We start from the raw sequence: 18,452 nt of genomic DNA, 5'->3' as shown, positions 1-18,452 counted from the left end.
GTTCCATGGCTTTGCTGTACCAAGAAAATGTCTCACTTTTCTTGGTACTTTATTCTCACAGTTCTACTCCACCAAGGTGGTATGCTTCACTTCCCTTGGTCTTCCGTTCACCTTGCTTTACTGGTCTGTAAGTGTGAATCCTAGACCCCTAGGATTCTGGTGCTTCCCTGACCTGATTCACTTTCCCGCCAGGTGTTGCGCCGAAGAAGAGGATTTGTGATGCTCTTCTCAAATGAGTGTGTGGCCCAGACCCGTATTTCTCTCTCCGATTGCTCTGGTCTGCCTGGCTCATCCCTCTGCCAGGTACTGTGCCGAAGAAGGATTTGTGATGCTTGTCTCAATTGGGTGCTGGTCGCTGAACCGTACTTCGCACCTTTTGAACTTCTCCAAAGCCCCACCAAGTGTCCCGGCAACCCTGGTACCTGTGAGGGTCTTGACGATATTCTCTGGGTGGTATGCAGTTTTCTTGTGTTCCTGCGGTCCTCATTCGCCTCTGTGTGCTGTTGCGAGTCTGCAGCACTCTGTCCCTCACCAGCAGCGTCACTGCCTCTCATCACAACGCCCAACTGTCTTCGTTTGTCTGGAAGTTGGCTCTCCCAGCCTTGCAGGCCATCTGACCTTGACAAATGGTAAGTGAGCTTACCAGCAGGTTAAGCATCTCAGGCACCGCCTTCACATTCCCTTGCTTTCCCGCTCTCACACACCTGGCTCCTGTCTGGATGACTTGTCTCTGGGTTCCTTCAGGTAGAGTCGAACATAGCTTTGTGTCCCTCCTCACTTTCTATGCTCATATAATGTCCACATTGCCTGGAACGCTTACTTTGGTTCTGCTGGCTGTTCAACATGGCTCTGCACTTCTTTGTTCCAGTACTGACATAGTCAATCTCTACTAGGTGAGTTGAACTCTTATTCATCCAAGTCTTCCAGTGGGTAATCCCCACTCTTCGTTGTCTCAGTGTTTCTCTTGGGGGTTGTTTTATCTACCCTACAAAAATACATGGAAGTGTGAGGAACTAGTGTACCCTGTGTAGGGTAGGATGAGGGTGGCCATGGTGCAGTGTGGACATACCTCTTTCTCCCTCGATAGTCGTCCCTACTCCCACAGGTGGAATCCCTCCCCATAAGATCCACCCACTAAGAACCACCCCCTGGGTGACTATCGCCTCACCTGCCTGACCTCATGGCAAGGGGCTCCACTATAAGAAAGGGACATCCAATGATTCATCACAGGTGTTCTTGTTGCTTTCATCCCCTTGGAGTGTTCTTCTCTTTTGGATATTCGGTAACCCTTCCTGGGTTATTATGCTTACCTTCACCCCCTTTTTACTGTTCAGCATATTCTGAGTTTTCTTATAACCCTCTTCGTGATATTTACTTTTATTCACCCTTTCTGGGTCTTTCCTCTGTCTTGGCTTTTCTATAGCCCCACTGGGCCTTTGGATAGCTGATCAACCTTCTTAGCTTTGTGCCCTTCCTCTGGAGGGAGTCGGAGCTCAGCTGCCCTCCTCCCTTTGGGGAATCGCACACCTATTGCTTTGCGCTGTCTGCTGTCAAGGGAGAAAGCTGCTCCTTCCGTCCGGGCACTACACTGCTCAGTTCTACGGTCGCCTTCTGTTTTGCTCACGTAGCTCAGTTCGGACACGTCATTAGGTTTGCGGCTCTCTCTCTCCGCTGGCTTGGGATTTGGGGCTTCCACTGCAACTTTGATCGGCAGCGTTCTGTGGGCTTCCAACGCTCTGTCCATCACGCATATGTTATGGTACTGCCTCCAGGATGCTTCCGCTGCGCACTGTACTGGCGGCTTCCGCTCTGCATAGCCCCCCCTCTTACTGGAACTTTTTTGTCCAGCGGTCTACCTGCTCCATGCTGGATCATCTCTTCCGGGTAAGGATCTTGTCTGTTATGACTCGCCCTGTAAAGAGAAAGAGACTCTGGTTCAGGTCTCCAGGAAGGGTCATCAACACCCAAGCAGATTTATAGGGCTCTTGTCCTCAATATCATCAGCCTCTTACAAGTAAAAACCATTTGGAACACTGGTTGTTAGGGAGGTATTACATATAGGTTCACTGGGGAGTCTTTGTAACCTAAGGGGGAGTCGTCACCAGTGGAATCCCACTTGGCCAATCCCCTATGGAGTATTTTGCGTAGCTGGCTCACCTCCCTAGTTCTAAAGTGGGTGGCTCCCTCTTGGGGAGAAGGGGCGAACTGCCTAGATTCTTAACAGAACAGTGCACACTACGACGGTTCGTAAGAATAAGACGGACACTCTGAAGACATGATTCAAATTATTTAATGAAACTTCTAAGTAGAAGGCCTAACTTTCCCTATTACTAGAGGGAATACCATACCTATTTAAAGAAAGTAAAGGTGCTTGTCAGTAAGTCAAAGTAAAAAATGTCCTCCGTCCAAACTAAGCCCATCTGACCCTACCACTATATTTAACTAACTTAAATAGAACAAGGCAATGTCTTGTCTTCGCCAGGTCTCTTCAGTTCCTTTGATAGTTTCTGTATTCATAGATTTCCTTTGTGATACAGATATTTCTTGATATAATCTCCTTGGATAGTCTTTGAGGGCACTTCCTGTAGCTCTTCAAAATTACCCATGCTTACTAGATTTTGTGGTCCTATGTTTAGAATATTTTCCTCTCAGACATTTCCTCACACTGTGATTATCACTTATATATTATTCCCAGTCTCTCTTTCCACCATTTCCTGATGTGGGCTTGACCCCTCTTTAAACATCCATTGTGATAACATTTCTGTTTTACAGTCTCTTTTGTTAGCTTTCTCATTCAGGCATATCCTGTTTCTCATTATATGATTCTGTGTTAGACTTCCGCCAGTCTTGTACTTGAAAGGAAGGTGGTTTCTTCCTTGCCTTCTAGGGAACTTGTTTCCATTCTGTTAGTTCCCCACCTGGGTTGCTTAACTCCCTCTTTTCTAGGCTTTTCACTTCTTATCTATCTTGGTTTCCTGCTTGATTTCTCGTCCTGTGAACTGGGACGAGTTTCTCCCTTCATGTAATAACTCTCATCCTTGGCTGGGTTATTTGTTATTCTTTCATGACTCCAATTGCACAATTTTAGTTCTATTTTCTCGTACTTGGACAAGTTTCTTTTGACCTATAATGGTGTCCTTGCGGCCTCCTGGTTCCCCCGGGACCTCTCTCTGCTGGGGACGATGGCGAGGCTCAGCTCTTGCTCAGGATTGCTTTCTCGCTGTTCTTGCTTCTCGGAACCCCGTTTCCGGCAGCCGTTTCCAGTACCAGTGATCTGTGTTGTTCCTGCCCACCACATTACTCTTGTAGTCATGCCACCAACGGGTAATTTGTTCCTTCTTCATTTCTCACAATGCCCGCCTCGCATCTGTATACACTGGGCTTCCGGGACCTTGTACTGGTGTTCTCTGCCTTTTTGAAAATCGTGGGCTCTGTGGCTTGCTTTCACTCCACCTCCACAACGCTTAATCAGGGAGCTTCCCCAGTGCAGAAGGCTCTGCTCTTCCTCCCCTACTTTTCACAGGTAAATATGCGTCTCTTGTTAGAGACCAGTTGGATTTCTTTTTGCATTGATTTAGCCAAAGATAAAGATGCCACTATATTAACTTTCACAGGCAGTCCCATGGATGCGGCTATGGTTGTTGGCCTACGGAGTTCCTCATAGGAGAGCTTGTCTCCAAAGGGGGGGTCTCTCTCAGTGAGGTCCCACTTGCCTCGACCCGTAGGGAGGGTTTGGCAGAGCGGGCTCACCTCCCTAGCCTTACAGGGTGGCGGTAATCCCCCCTTGGGGTGAAGGATGAATCCCTGCGATTCGTCACAGCACAAATACACACACACACAAATATTTATATTTTAGAAATGGTTTCTCTATAATTAATCATTACAAAATGTTTCCTTTTTCCTTTCCCCCTCACAGCATTTGCTCTTGCAGAGTTGGTCGACAATTCACTGTCAGCTACAGCTAAGAATAAAGGGATACGAAGCATACAGATACGACTGGTACGTTGAACATTAAAATATTTTGCTGTTTATTTTATTTTTTCTCCAGGTTAGGTTTTAAACATTTCCCTGTGTATTTTCTTTTCTATAGCTTTTTGATGACTCACAAGGGAAGCCTGCTGTTGCAGTAACGGACAATGGTTGTGGAATGACCTCGAAGCAACTTAACAACTGGGCAGTGTATAGATTGTCCAAATTTACCAGCAGGTGCATTTCTGACAGGTGAGCAGTAATCGCACAATATTGTTGCACCTCTGATTTTGTACCAGGTTTCAAATGTGTTAGACCTGCAGTCATCAAGTGCTTCTACCTGGAGCAAAATTCCTCTAGCGTTTTGGTCTTCCCTAGATTCTTGCACTTGTTTGAATAATCTCTTTTATCAAGAAAGTGTTCTCTAATGGTTTAGTAATCGTAAATGTGTTCGCACAACCCCACACACCACCTCACGTTCACCAGAGCTTCTTTTTTGACACTGTCATTTGTTCTTCGCTAGACAGGCTGTTGGGTGTGTGGTTTGCCTTTTTCTCTGCTGGAAATTAAGTAATGTAATGTTTTAATGCCAGCATCAATGTGGCATTTTACACATTACATAGTTCAGACGTTGGTGACAACCTAGGGAGATGCGCAGGCCTCTTGAGTTCGAACATATGTACATCTGTATGTGTGGCACACAACAGGCATATCAGTTGCATAGTGTCCTCGTCCCTCCATGGTGACCCCATGGCATTACTCCTCCCCTTGCTCTGTCCCGGATAAATAGCAGCGTTGTGGACCCCAGATGTCTTTGCGGTCGGCACACTGCCATGGCCGTTGCCACGTATCCTTTCTCCCTTTCATTAACCTACATTAGATCTGAACACATAGGAGCCAGTTTAGATTTCCAATATTTCAATATGCATTATTTGCAACAATACATGCAATATTAAAGAATCTGCAAAATCTGGAGGTATATCTGCTAGTTCATATAGCATCTGTGCTACATCCTGCCAAAACCGTTTTACCAGTGGATAATCCCAGAACTTGTGGTATGCACCCAACCCATTCCACATTTTCCTCATTCATCCGTCACATCTGGGGAGAACCTAGATATCCTAGCCAGGGTGCAATATAATTGGTTCATTATTTTAAATTGTATTAGTCGGAGTCTTGTGTTCGAGACCTCTCTGGTCAGGAGACAGTATTTGTGCCATTTAGTATCTTGTATCTCTACACCCAGATCTTGCTCCCACTTAACCCGTGCAGTATTCCTAGAGACCTGGTGAGTCTGAACCAACCCATAAAGGCTGCAAACCAGTCTCCTAGTGTACCCCCCTCCCCCCGGAGACTATTGCGTCTACACAAGCGGGTGTGCCTGGCTCCCGTGGGTACAACGGCCATCTGCTCCTCACCGCTGCCCTCATCCTGTAATATTGCAGCGGTTTAATGGGGCTGCTTCCCAGCTTTGCCATAAACTCTTCAATTGTAACAAACTTCCCTTCTGGGTACAGATCCCCCCTGGGTCAACTACTTGGAGGGGTCCCAGGCCACCTGCAAATCGACATAGTATGTGTGGGAAGCCCAGGGAAATTCCACAGGGGACCAGCCACACAATACGGGTCTGTCACGGCTATTCTCTGGAATATCCTCGACCATGCGTTCACTGTTGTGCGGACCGAATTGAAGGTGCAAGAGTCCATATAGCGATCATTGAAAAAGACTGCCTTGAGGTCAGTGGGTGATGCTCTGTATCTTTCCAGATCAAAGAATTGTTCAAATTTCACAGCCATAGGGCAACCTATGGCGAGTTTGCTTGATTTGTAGTTCAAATTTGTTTGTTGGTTGTTAGGGGCTGCGGTCTATGGTGTTGACACTGAGGCTGCCCAGTGTTAAGTATTATGTCAAAGCGTCAAAAGTCACCAAATGGTAATCCGCGCCCTTAATTATGAAGAAAAATATTCAAGGTGGAGCCATTTTGATATTTGCAATTGTTGTCATTCAGAAATTTGTATCTCCAGCAAAATTAAAGGCTCTTTACTTTCACTTACAATATATTTCAACAGAAAAGAAGCATCTTATTATTTGAACTGATTTTCTTCAAGGTTAGACCCACATAATTAGAGAGAAATAGAGTTGTTGTTGCAAGTTTTCAGAGGGTTTCAATATAGTTTGTTGTTCCTCTGATTCCACCGTGTGAAATATGACAATTTGAAGTGTATCTGTATTCCTTGTTTACTCCCCCAACACGTGTTTCTCCAGATTATATAGTCTGGTTCCTCAGGAGGGTTTTTAGGTTAAATATTTGAAGCTACAAAGAGCTAGGAATATAAATACCTTAAATGTGGTTGCAATGCTTATTTATATAATGCTTTTTTTATATAAGCGAATAAGAGAGGGGGGGTGGAGGAGAGAAGAGGCATTAATATATACATATGGTGTCTCAAGAGTTTCTGAATCTTAAGATGGTAAATGGTACTTCTCTAGCATGGGGTCTGGCATGGATTCACATGCTCATGAATATTCCCCGTCGTCAGGCTGGGAATCCTCGGTAAAGAAAAAACCAGTATCAGTTTCGTTTCTGATCTGTCTTTCGTAGTAATAACCAATCACTGGTCTCTGCGTCATACTGACCACAGCCAATGAATGCCCTCTACCTAAGCACCGCCTCTGGCAGCCATCTTCAGATTTTTACCGCACGTTCATGTGTTGGGATCCTCGTGCTATTGCTCTCGAGCGTTAGTGCTATTTTTTCACGTTTTTTCTCAAAAACTTCGTTTTTTCGGTCAAAAGAGCCTCAAGCTCCACCGACTCTCCATCCGATCAACGGGGACCCATGTCGGATTCGTCTGCGCCCCTCAAGGGTGAAGATTTCGTCGAGCTACGCTTTTGGAGGACTCCAGAAGCTTCTCAGGCCCGGACATGGCCCAGGAGAAGGGAAGCTCGACGCCCGGAAAGCTGTTCAGGATCTGCCCTGGATGCCAGCTGCAGAACGTCTTTAAGGAGGACGAACACTCCTTTTGTCTCTACTGCTTACATGAGGACAAGACGCACGTGGAGAAGGACTGTGCGTTTTGCGGCAATATGTCGGAGCGGACCATGAAGGACCGCCATCAACGTCTCGCCAACTGGCTGGAAGGGAAGAGCCCGTCAGGCGAGAAGAAGAGGAAGAAATCCGAGCGGTCTTCTAAGACCTTTGAGGACGCCCCGGCGACGGGGGTCCAACACAAGGCCAAGCACCGCGAGTCCGCTGGCACCGGGAGCGCCGAACGGTCGGGCTCTACGGGCGCCAGGCAGGGCGCACCCTCCCCGGCACCATCAGCCACGAGCCCACGCTCTGGGTCGGGTAAGAGGAAGGGCGAGCACCCGGCGAAGCTCCTGGAGAGGCCCCGGTCGAGCTCGAAGGCCCCATCGGAGGAGGAGCGAGGCAGTGTCCCCCCCCTCAAGGATAAGGCGGTGAGCGTACCTAAGGTGATGAAGGCCTTAATCCATCCGGCCAAGCCCTCTATCGATACTGTCGCGGCGGCCCTGGCTCAGCCTGTGGAGGCTACACCAGTGGTGGCGACCTCGGGGCTCAGAGTCTCCCTGCCACCTCGGAGGGAGTCCTCTTTTGTGCCCATCGATAGGACCCCCGTGAAATCCCCGGCGGGGAAGAAGAAGGGGGGGCAGGGCGTCGTCGTAGATTCAGCCTCAACCTCGGAGGAACACGGCCTTGGCGTGGAAGAAGACCGGCCCGTCGGGATGGATCCCGACGCAGGTGACGACGACATCGTCGAGGGTGCCGACGGGGCCCCTGATCGCCCGTCGGATTCCCCTCTGCCAGCGCCGCAAGACAACTGGCGGCCATTTTGTTGGCTATACAGTCCTTATGCTCAGAGATAAGGACGAGACTACCGTTGCCGACGGAGGAACCTCTCCCGTCGGGGGATCCTGAACCGGGACCTTCTGGTGTTCCCCCGCCCAAGAAAAGAAGAATTCACCCTCCACCTCCTTTTCAGTCGTCGCGCCCCGTCCAGCCCTCCTCCCCGTCCACCCGAGGGGATGATACGGGGACTGACACGGCAGCGACGGGTACGGACGACGAGGTATACGACGAGGATCTACCGTCGTCACCTCCCACCAGGGCTTCTCCGCCCGACGAGATTGGATCGTTCCACTCCATGATCGCCAGGGCATCCGAGCTTTTCCAACTCTGCCCTGAGGAGAAGAAAAAGGAAGGACTCCTTTATCAACGGCGCGAGGCCAAGAGGAAGACGGTCCTCGCGGTGCCTCTACTGGACGACATTTGGGATGAGGGCCTCGCCCTCCTCAAGAACCCTTCCACGACGCCAGCTAGAAGAGACCGGTACGAGAAGAAGTACCGGGTCCCGGACGCGGCCCCCCTGTGCCTCCGGGCGCAGCCTACCCCGGACTCCGTCGTCTCCGCGGCGGCCAGGAAGAAAGCGGGGGGGGGGGGTGCGGCCTCCACATCGACTTCCCCACCGGACGGCGAGGGAAAGAAATTGGACGCTATGGGACGCAGGGTCATCTCGTCTGAAGCGACGACGATTAAAGCGGCCAACGCCTTGGCTATCGTGGCCCGCTACGACAGGGAGCTATGGTACAAACTTTCTCCCCTGCTGGACTTCCTACCGGACGACAAGAGGGCGGATGCCCTGGAGATCCTGCAGGAAGGTGAGGTGGCGTCGGACCACGCCATCACTATTGCGACGGACATCGCCGACACTGGGTTTCGCCAGTTGGGCAACGGCGTGTGCCTTAGGTGGCGTGGATGGCTCAAGGCTACGGACTTCCGTCAAGACGTAAAGACCAGAGTCCTGGACATGCCGTTCGATGGGAACAACCTGTTGGGGAAAACAGTGGACGATTCCCTTCAGGCCATTAAAGCGGACAATGAGACGGCCCGGGCCCTTGGGGTTCTGCAGCAACGACGGACGCCCTTTCGGAGCAGCAGAGGCAAGGGCGCCTCCAAAGGTTCCGGCGGCGGTTTCTCCACCTACCGTCAAGCGGCCCGCTCGTCTCAGGAGGCCTACAGAGGACGAGGCAAGTCTGGCGGACCCCGCCGTCGTCGCCAAGGAGGTCAAGGCGGCAAAGCCTCGTCGAAACAGGATTGAACCGGCCGTCGGGTCGGGCCCCCACCGAAGCACCCCGGTGGGAGGCCGGCTGGCGAGCTTCGTCAGCGTGTGGGAGTCCATCTCCACCGACCGTTGGGTGCTGGATGCCTTAGCCCGGGGCCACGCGCTCGAGTTTCAAAGAAGGTGCCCGCGCGTCCCCCCCCGTGGCCAGGAAAGAGCTTCACGTCCCTCAGCTTCTCCTGGAGGTAAGGGCGATGCTCAGGAAGGGCGCCATCGAACTCGTCCCAAAGAGGATTCGGGGCTCCGGAGTTTACTCGAGATACTTCCTCGTGAAGAAGAAGATGGGAGGATGGCGCCCCATCCTAGACCTGCGACGTCTGAACAAGTTCATCAAGGCGCAGAAGTTTCGGATGGTCACCCTCCAGCACGTCCTGGGGCAGCTGGAGGAAGGAGACTTCCTGTCGTCGTTGGATTTGGAGGATGCCTACTTCCATATTCCCATCCTAAGGGGGCACCGAAAATTCCTCAGGTTTGTGGTCCAAGGGCGTCACTACCAGTTCAAAGCCCTCCCCTTCGGACTACGGTCGGCACCCAGGGTATTCACCAAGTGCCTTGCACCGGTGGCGGCACAGCTGCGCCGCGAGGGGATCCACGTCTACCCCTACCTGGACGACTGGCTCATCCGAGCCAAGACGAGGGAGCTCGCCGTGGAGCACACGGCAAGGACCGTCCAACTTCTCACGGACCTGGGATTCTCCGTGAACTACGCCAAGTCCCACCTGGTACCCGCGCAAAACGCACTGTTTCTGGGAGCGAAGCTCGACACAGTGTCCCTTCTGGCCTCCCCGTCGGAGGAAAGGACCAGGTCCATCCTGGGCAAGGTACAGCGGATGTTGGTTTCCGACGCGGCCAAGGTGAGGTCCATCAAGTCCCTCCTCGGAATGATGTCTTCTCGCATCTACCTCATTCCCATGTGCAGGCTCCGGATGCGCCCGTTGCAGGAGTTCCTGGACGCGCGCTGGATCCAAACGACGGGCGGCTTCGAGGAGAGGATCACACTCGACGAGAGTTTCCGCCGAGCGGTCCGGTGGTGGGGCAACCGCGCGCATCTGACGGCGGGCATGGACTTCCAGACCCCAGACCACCAGGAGACTGTGACCACGGATGCCTCCCTGGAAGGGTGGGGAGCGCACACCGAAAATCTGCACGCGAGAGGCCTTTGGCTCCCGACGGAGAAGTCCCTCCATATCAACGTCCTGGAGCTCCGTGCAGTGTTCTGGGCCCTCAGGTCCTTCCTTCCGTCCCTCAAGGGCAAGGTGGTGAGGATCTTCACCGACAACACCACCACCATGTTTTACATCAGGAAACAGGGCGGAACCAGGTCCCCAGCGCTGTCCAAGGAGGCGCAGGACCTGTGGCATTGGGCCGTCGCCCAAAGGATGTTTCTGGTGCCGTTTCATCTGGCAGGGATAAAAAACACCATCACCAACTCACTCAGCAGGGAGCTGCACTCGTGCCACGAGTGGGTACTACGGCAGGATCTAGTGGATCGCCTCTTCCGACGGTGGGGCACACCCCAGATCGACCTGTTCGCGACGGCGACGAACTCCAAGTGCCGGAGGTTCGCCAGCAGGTTTCCCCAGGCGAGGAGCATGGGCGATGCTTTCTCGTTCCCCTGGGAGGGCCTGTTCCTCTACGCGTTCCCTCCTTTGCCACTGCTAATCCGGCTCGTCAACCAGCTCAAGAGGTCACGGTGCAGGATGATACTCGTCGCACCTGCGTGGCCGAGGCAGATATGGTTCCCGGACCTTCTGGACTTGTCAGCGTCCCCGCCAATCAAGCTGCCGGTGGACGCGGATCTACTCTCCAGGGAAGGAGGCGCCATCCTCCACCACGACCCGAAATCGCTGAACTTGCAGGCCTGGCTCCTGCAGCGCTAGAGTTTGGAGGATACGACATTCCGGCCGACTGCAGAGAGGTTCTTGCAAAGGCCAGGGCGTCCTCGACTCTTAAATGCTACGGACACAAATGGAAGAGGTTCTCTGTCTGGTGCCACGCACAGAAGATTAACCCTCTACGGATTACGGCTCCCCAGGTACTGCCGTACATGCTGACGCTGGCCAAAGCTGGACTGGCACACGCGTCCATCAAGATTCATCTTGCTGCAATCTCCCGATACACCAGAACCACGGGCCGGACGTCCTTGTGGTCTCATCGTCTGGTGAAAGAGTTCATGAAGGGACTGTTCAGATCGTTCCTGCCGGTGAAGGCTCCGGCCCCGGCGTGGGAGCTCAACGTGGTGCTGACCAAGCTCATGGGACCTCCGTTCGAGCCTCTGCACTCGGCCCCGTTGAAGTTTCTGTCGTGGAAAACAGCGTTTCTTGTGGCCATCACCTCCGCACGACGGGTGGGGGAGATCCAGGCCCTTTCCTGCAAGGCCCCGTACTTGACTTTTCACGACACGAGGGTAGTGCTCAGGACGCACCCCTCCTTCATGCCCAAGGTACCGTCGGACTTCCATCTCAACGAACCCTTGGTGTTGCCTGTGTTCTTCCCGTCGCCTTCGTCGCCGGCTGAGAGGACTTTGCACTCGCTGGATGTGGCTAGAGCGCTGAAGTTCTACGTGGACCGCACGAAGTGTTTTCGGAAGACGTCACAACTCTTTGTGAACTTTGGACCTGTCAATCAGGGGAAGGCTCTCTCGAAGGCTTCCATTTCCAGATGGCTCTCCGGCTGTATCATGTACTGTCATCGGTTGGCAAACCGACTGCTGCCTGGCCGTCCGAGAGCCCATTCCACCAGAGCGATCGCAGCTACCACGGCGTTCCTTTCTGGTGTGCCCCTGCTGGACATATGCAGGGCTGCTACGTGGAGGTCGACGCACACCTTCATGAAATTCTACTGCGTCGATCGGGATTCCAGGGAGGAGTCCAGGGTCGGCCAAGCAGTGCTGCGCAACCTGTTCGCCTGAGGTGAGCCTGGTGAGGAGGTAAGATGCTTAATGTTGAGTTTGATGTACTGCTTAATGTTGAGCCTTTGCCACCTCCCGTGGTTGTGCATGTGTGCACTGCTATGTATTCTTTATTCATGAGCATGTGAATCCATGCCAGACCCCATGCTGGAGAAGGAACAAGTTACTTACCTGTAACTGTTGTTCTCCAGCATGGGTCTGGCATGGATTCACATGCGAACCCTCCCGCCTACCCCTCTGCGGCTCTTCACTTGGTCATACTGCCACTTCACGTGCTTCCAAATCTGAAGATGGCTGCCAGAGGCGGTGCTTAGGTAGAGGGCAGTCATTGGCTGTGGTCAGTATGACGCAGAGACCAGTGATTGGTTATTACTACGAAAGACAGATCAGAAACGAAACTGATACTGGTTTTTTCTTTACCGAGGATTCCCAGCCTGACGACGGGGAATATTCATGAGCATGTGAATCCATGCCAGACCCATGCTGGAGAACAACAGTTACAGGTAAGTAACGTGTTCCTTACTATATGGTTTTGTGCTAGATAATAGCAAATTCAAGAACATCCAGTGGCTCTTGTGTCATTCCTTTTTCATATAGGTCAGGTACTGACAGTGTTCAGGTATATGTTGTTCAAGTCCTAGTATTTCCTGATAAGTTGATCTAGTTGGGAAATGACATAAGTCAACTTACAAATAGTATTTAGATGCATTATAGGGGTGATCTACTGTAGGTCATATTTTCCACTAGTTTGTGATCTTACCTTTCTATTAATGTTGTTGGTCCTTATTTGGGTTTGGTCCTTCTCTGGCCTGTTTGCATTGCCGAGTGTGGGGCTGGTGTGCCTGTTTGGTTGGCCGTTCTATATGGATCTATGTTTTTGCGGCTATCGCGTGGTGATGTCATCGCATCGCTACGGCATTAAGCGATGACGTCATCACACATACGTGATTGCGTGGTGACGTCACTGCGTTCCGTTTTTGTGTCAATTTCAATACATAATACTGGGATTATTTTTGTGGAGGTAAAAAAAAGGGGTTTGTATGTTCTTACTACATTATGTTTGTATCTTGAGACACTTTGTGTTAAATGAAGGAGATAATGAGGAGTTGTGCCAGGGAATACTGGTTAGTGTGTTTTACAGCGGACATTGCTCTGTAATTATTTAGACATTAAATTAAAGGAAAGTGAAGAGGTTGTGTCAGTGAGTGGTGCTTGAAATGAACATATAACTATCGCTTTACATGATTGACAGGTTTGGAAATGCAATTTAGAATCAAAGAATACAAATATAGTTACTGTGATATAGATAATATTAAATAAAATGATATAGTTCATTGTTGGAATTTAATCCGGCATGGCAACAGTCTGTTAAGCATATCCATTTTGCTTCACATTGGCGTAAATTCTTTTCTCGTTTGCCACCTCTTTCTGGTTTTGATATTCTTTCTATTCTAAAGAATGAAACATTCTTTATATCATCTGTAGCATGGTGTTGGAAGAAGTGGTTAGCGAGTGGGTATCTTGTGTCCTTATTTCTCAATGTTCTCAAGTGTTCAGTTATTCTTGTTTTCAAATTTCTAATTGTACTGCCGTACTACATGTACATCTATACCATATACCACAAAGGTAGAATCGCAATTAATGAAGTCTTGGATATGATATGATATGATCTGTACCATTGGGTAGTGATATTGTCTTTTTGGAGTTGGCTGAATGTTTACAAACTGCACAGGATCCACATATGTAGTTGCCTTTTAGTTTTTTCAAGTTCCAGAGTTGCGTTAATCCTTTTGACTCTTTCCTTAATTGGAAGTGTGACGGGCATAGTATATTCTTGAGGTTTCGTGCTTTGCGGTATGTAATATTTGGATTGTCTGGCAGGTGTGGTCTGAGATCTTCATCTGATATAAGGATCGGCCAGTATTAAGTTTTCGAACTATTGATACTTCCGAGTTGAATGTTGTGATGAATTTAATGTCCGAGTCCTTTGATTTTTTTGATTCTAGGTTTGTTTTGTAGTAGCTCACCTCTTGGTCTGAGTAGTATTTTTTGATAGACTTTTGTGGTATCCTCTTTCGCGAAATTTTTGTTTGGCTCTGGTTACATGTTTTTCAAATTCTTCTGTAGTTGTGCAGTTCCTTTAGATTCTAAGGAATTCTCCGTAAGGAATATTTGATATGGTGTGATGGGAGTGATTGCTCGTAGCATGAAGCGTACTGTTGCCTGCCGTCGGCTTGACATAAAGTGTTGTCTGTATAATGTCATTTGCTACATACAGTTCCAGGTCAAGCAATTGGATTCTCTCTCTGCTTTCTTGTATGGTTAACCTTAGGTTGTATGGGATATTGTTGAGGTACTGATCTTTCCAGATCAGGTGTATTGCCCCAGAATCCAAAGAGTACTAGTGGCCAGCAAACTGTGCTAGAGCCACCAAGTAATACAGTACTAAATCCTGTGCAGCCAGCCCCCTGTCATGGCCATTTGCCCAGGACCACAGGAGCGGCACCATCAAGTGAAGGGAGCGAGGGGCACCATGGTTTGTGCACGTCCCTTTGGGATGTTTATACATGGGAGGCCCGGCTGGACTCGGTCCTGGCGCCTTTGGCGCCAGGCTCATGGAAAAACACAAACAAGACACTTTTATTATGGGCAGGAGTGCTTGAAACAGAAGCAGGTCTCTTTTATTAGGGGCAGGAATACTTTCAAGAGCTTCCACTTGTGTGTAACCAGTCCGGGTGTGGCCTTCTATCTGCAGCTGCACGTGCAACTTCAAGGTGTGGCAAGCAGGACTGAGCTAGTGGGCATGGCCTTAAGAGCTTAGCTATAAAAGCCAGCCCAACCCCAAGGCACACACTTCACGTTACTCTGCATTCTCATGCAGCGTGACGCTCACCGCGGTCTGGGTTAACTAGCACTTAACTTGGGAATCCAGTCTCCTGTTCCTACGCTTTGCTCCTGGAGTCAGTTTAAACCTGCATCCATCTCTACTGAGCCTGGCATCCATTTTCCGTCTTCCAGATCGCAGGACTTCAGCTCTGGGCATGACGACATCTTCATCTCCGGCACGCAGAACTCCAGCTCCCGGCACCGCAGCACGACATCATCTTCATCTCCGGCACGCAGAACTCCAGCTCCCGGCACCGCAGCACGACATCTTCTTCATCTCCGGCACGCAGAACTCCAACTCTGGACTCCGCAGCACGACATCGTCTTCTTCCACGAAAGCCGGACCCTGTAAAAGGACAAAAGACAAAGTTAGACATACAAACCTGCAGTCTAAAGGCTGCGCTTGCAAAATAATTTGCGCTTGCTCTAAAACGCACACTTACCAGCTGCGGGACCGCCGCGGAATCCTCCGCTCCCCATCTGGAGGCATTTCGGGCTCTGTTGCTCTGATGGACCGTAATCGCACCTATGTGGGGAGAAAGCTAGACATTGTTACAGAGCTGACAACAGGCTGAGACCAAGACAATATCAATACTTCACGACAAACAGAAAACAAAAAGACATTTACAAGAAAGATGTGGAATCGTTGCAGCTGGACTGGACACCACGTATAAAGGACCAGTGAAGGAACTCAGTCCTCATTCTACATGCGCCCCTGCCAGAAGTAGCAGGACTGAGAGTTCACCCTAAATAATCCACAGGTGAGCCTTAATGGGACAATGCATGCTCAGCACATTATGGGAGGAAGGTGTTGAGAGGGAATTTGCTCGCAGGCCAGTAGACTTACGTCCTCTCCTATCTACGCAGGAACAGGGTTCCAACTCATCGCAGCAGCCCACAGACTACTTGCAGCGGGAGGAAGCAGATTGAGCGTAACACCCCCTGGCTCGTAGGGTTCACCACCTTCTCCCAGCCCATCCTAGCGACCCCTGTTCCCCACACAAATTCCACAACCAAGGACCTCAGCTTAGTGAAAAACCCCTGACCAGGCCATATTGTTATTTTGCTGCAATAATATAATTGTTTGGGGACCACAATCGTTTTCAGAATAAACAACCGCCCGTACATTGACATGGGAAGGCCAGCCCACAACTGTAACTTAGTAGCCAGCCAGTTCAAATAGGCCTCATGGTTATCCGCATATAGAGAATGGTGTGCTCTTGAGACCATAATACCCAGGTATTTGAACCAGTGCGTGACTTATCTGAATCCCAGTAGGTCACCAATAGTGCCAAATCGGAGCTGTTCCATCGGTCAGCGGGTACCGTCCACATAGAGCAAAATTATCTGGGGCTACGCCAACCCTTCTTGCTGAACTGCCTGAGACGACACAATTTAGTCATCACGTCCTCGCCTAGGCCGTAGTACCGGTGCCTGCGACCCAGCGTTACCATAACTATGTTTAGCGCTTGGGACGTGGTTTATTCCGTAGGCAGTGTTCCCACTGATCATGAGGTAGAGGTGCCCTCTCCAGACCTGGGTGAGTTTACAGCAATCTTTTTATTGCCTTTGTCTCTATTTTGACAGGTGCGACCGCCCCGAGTCTTGTGTCCGCTTGTGCTTGTATGGTTTTGCTATCCACCAGCACGTTGACTCCACCGGCTAGCAATATATGCTCTCTCTTTAAAGATGACTTCTGTGCTTCCATCAGCTGTGTTTCGGAAAGAACAAGTGTGACAAGCCATCATCACCTCACGTGAAATAAGAGGAGCCTCCTTCACTTGAAGCAAGGGTTTTTCCCCTTTCCTTTGTTTGGCCGCACCCATTGCTAGGATGCATGCCCACCTTTCTGTCCATCTGCACCTAGTGATGGGATTCAAACATACTCCCCATTTTCCGATGAGGCTAATGGGCCCCTGGTCCTCCTGGTGTATACCTTAAGGCCATTGTGTGCATGAAAACCCTACCAGACTGTAATGGCTTTCCCTCATGGGGCTCGCTCTTAACATTCTTTACAAGGTCCTAGCTCTTCCTTTACAGACAATGACCTATTCTGCTGGGACTGACAGACGCTATCCTGTCTGTCCTTGTTTTACAGATGGATGTACCCAAATCAATTCAGGAGGGACGCTGACTCCTATTAGTCCTTCTGAACTGCAGGCAATGCTTGCAGTGCCAGCCTCTCTGCCATTAACAGTTTAAGACTGTTGAGGACTTTAGAAGCTCACCCATTCCTTCTTCAGGGTGAGCAACAGTTTCAGATGTTGCTCTAGAGTGTCACTGATACGCTATTTACCTTTACATGGTCTTTTCCAATTGTCCTGATGAAGGCGACTGGACTATTACCAATTCTGCCAAAACATGTTTCTCACAGGGGTCTCACTCCATTGCCTGACCCCTGCAACTCATTTTGAGCAACTCTATACGCATTGGTAGACCCCCCCCGTATACTAAACTCTGAGAACCGGGTATCTGAAAGTTTTTAAGAGATACCAATCTCAAGATGCAACGAAATCAATTGTATTTACTCCGGTTGTTTCATCTTATTCAAATTTACAGTATTCATATAATAAACCAAATAACTAGGTAATGTGTTTAACCCCATTTAGGAGAATTTGAACATAAGTAACATAGAACCTATGTGTTCTTTTCGTTGAATTAGTTATTTTATACCATCTCTTGCTTTATCTTTTCCCTCAACACACCTATTCTTTTTCGGGTAGGGAAGAAGAGAGGTTAGCCGAGATCACAAGCAACCTCACCCCCTTGCCCTCCCTTAATCGGGTCTTTCCCTTTTTACTCTCCTTAAACTCTTTGTCCAAGGGAATCTGTCCTTTGCCCTTGGGCTAATTTGTGTTTCCATGTCCCATGGGTTTGTGAATAATTTGTTGCATTTGTCATTTTAAGCAAATTGGAATTGCTTTTCTTTATTTATTTCTTTGTTTGTACAATAAACACACATGTAACGCACTAATCCTTGCCTAGGTCAAGAGCCCTTTTAAAAATATTGTTTACTTTTTTTTTGTTCAGTACTCATTCTATGATATGGTTGTTAGTGTCACACTAGAATTCCGTCAAGTGGGATATCGGGTTAGATACAATAAGGAACTCATTGTGGCAACTGTAAAGACAGAAACAAGTGATCCCAGTTCAATTGTGTTTATTGAACTATAAATGCACGGTTGAAAAACGCTTGACCTAAATCTAAGATGGGAGCTAGTGTAGACCATCAAATGAAAAATAAGGCAGTACTTGTGCGTTGTGTTTAAATAAAATGGCCTATAATAAGAAAAACCTATTGCCAATTCCTTACAACTAATTACACAAGGGGTGTGGGATAAGGGTTCAATAAAGAAAGAAGTGTTAACAAATAAGTCAGGATGTGATTGCCAAGGGTCCCCCTTCCCTGCGTTTTCAGCACGGGACAAGGTGGGATCTTGGAGCACAGCAAGTGCTCGAGCCTTCTCAGCACTAGCCAACAGTTCTGTATCAGCTATCAGGTTTTTCGAAGGTCGAGTCTCTTTTCAATCAAGTCTCTTGCCTTCGAG

General features: G+C 49.5%; 1 protein-coding gene across 2 annotated transcripts in view; it reads left to right on the top strand.

Annotated features, from left to right (window-relative positions):
- SMCHD1 (structural maintenance of chromosomes flexible hinge domain containing 1) overlaps nt 1-18,452 on the top strand; it is a 3,133,956-nt gene that overhangs the window by 147,587 nt on the left and 2,967,917 nt on the right. For both annotated transcript variants that reach the window (XM_069620859.1, XM_069620860.1), the window contains exons 4-5: nt 3,917-3,999; nt 4,091-4,221. In XM_069620859.1, coding sequence (XP_069476960.1) covers nt 3,917-3,999; nt 4,091-4,221 — 214 coding nt within the window. The remainder of the gene's footprint in view (nt 1-3,916; nt 4,000-4,090; nt 4,222-18,452) is intronic.

Source organism: Ambystoma mexicanum, chromosome 5q, assembly GCF_040938575.1.
Source record: "Ambystoma mexicanum isolate Mex_15411 chromosome 5q, UKY_AmexF1_1, whole genome shotgun sequence".
Lineage (NCBI taxonomy): Eukaryota > Metazoa > Chordata > Amphibia > Caudata > Ambystomatidae > Ambystoma > Ambystoma mexicanum.
The sequence above is the reverse complement of the archived record's forward strand: the minus strand, read 5'-3'. Positions and strand labels throughout refer to the sequence as shown.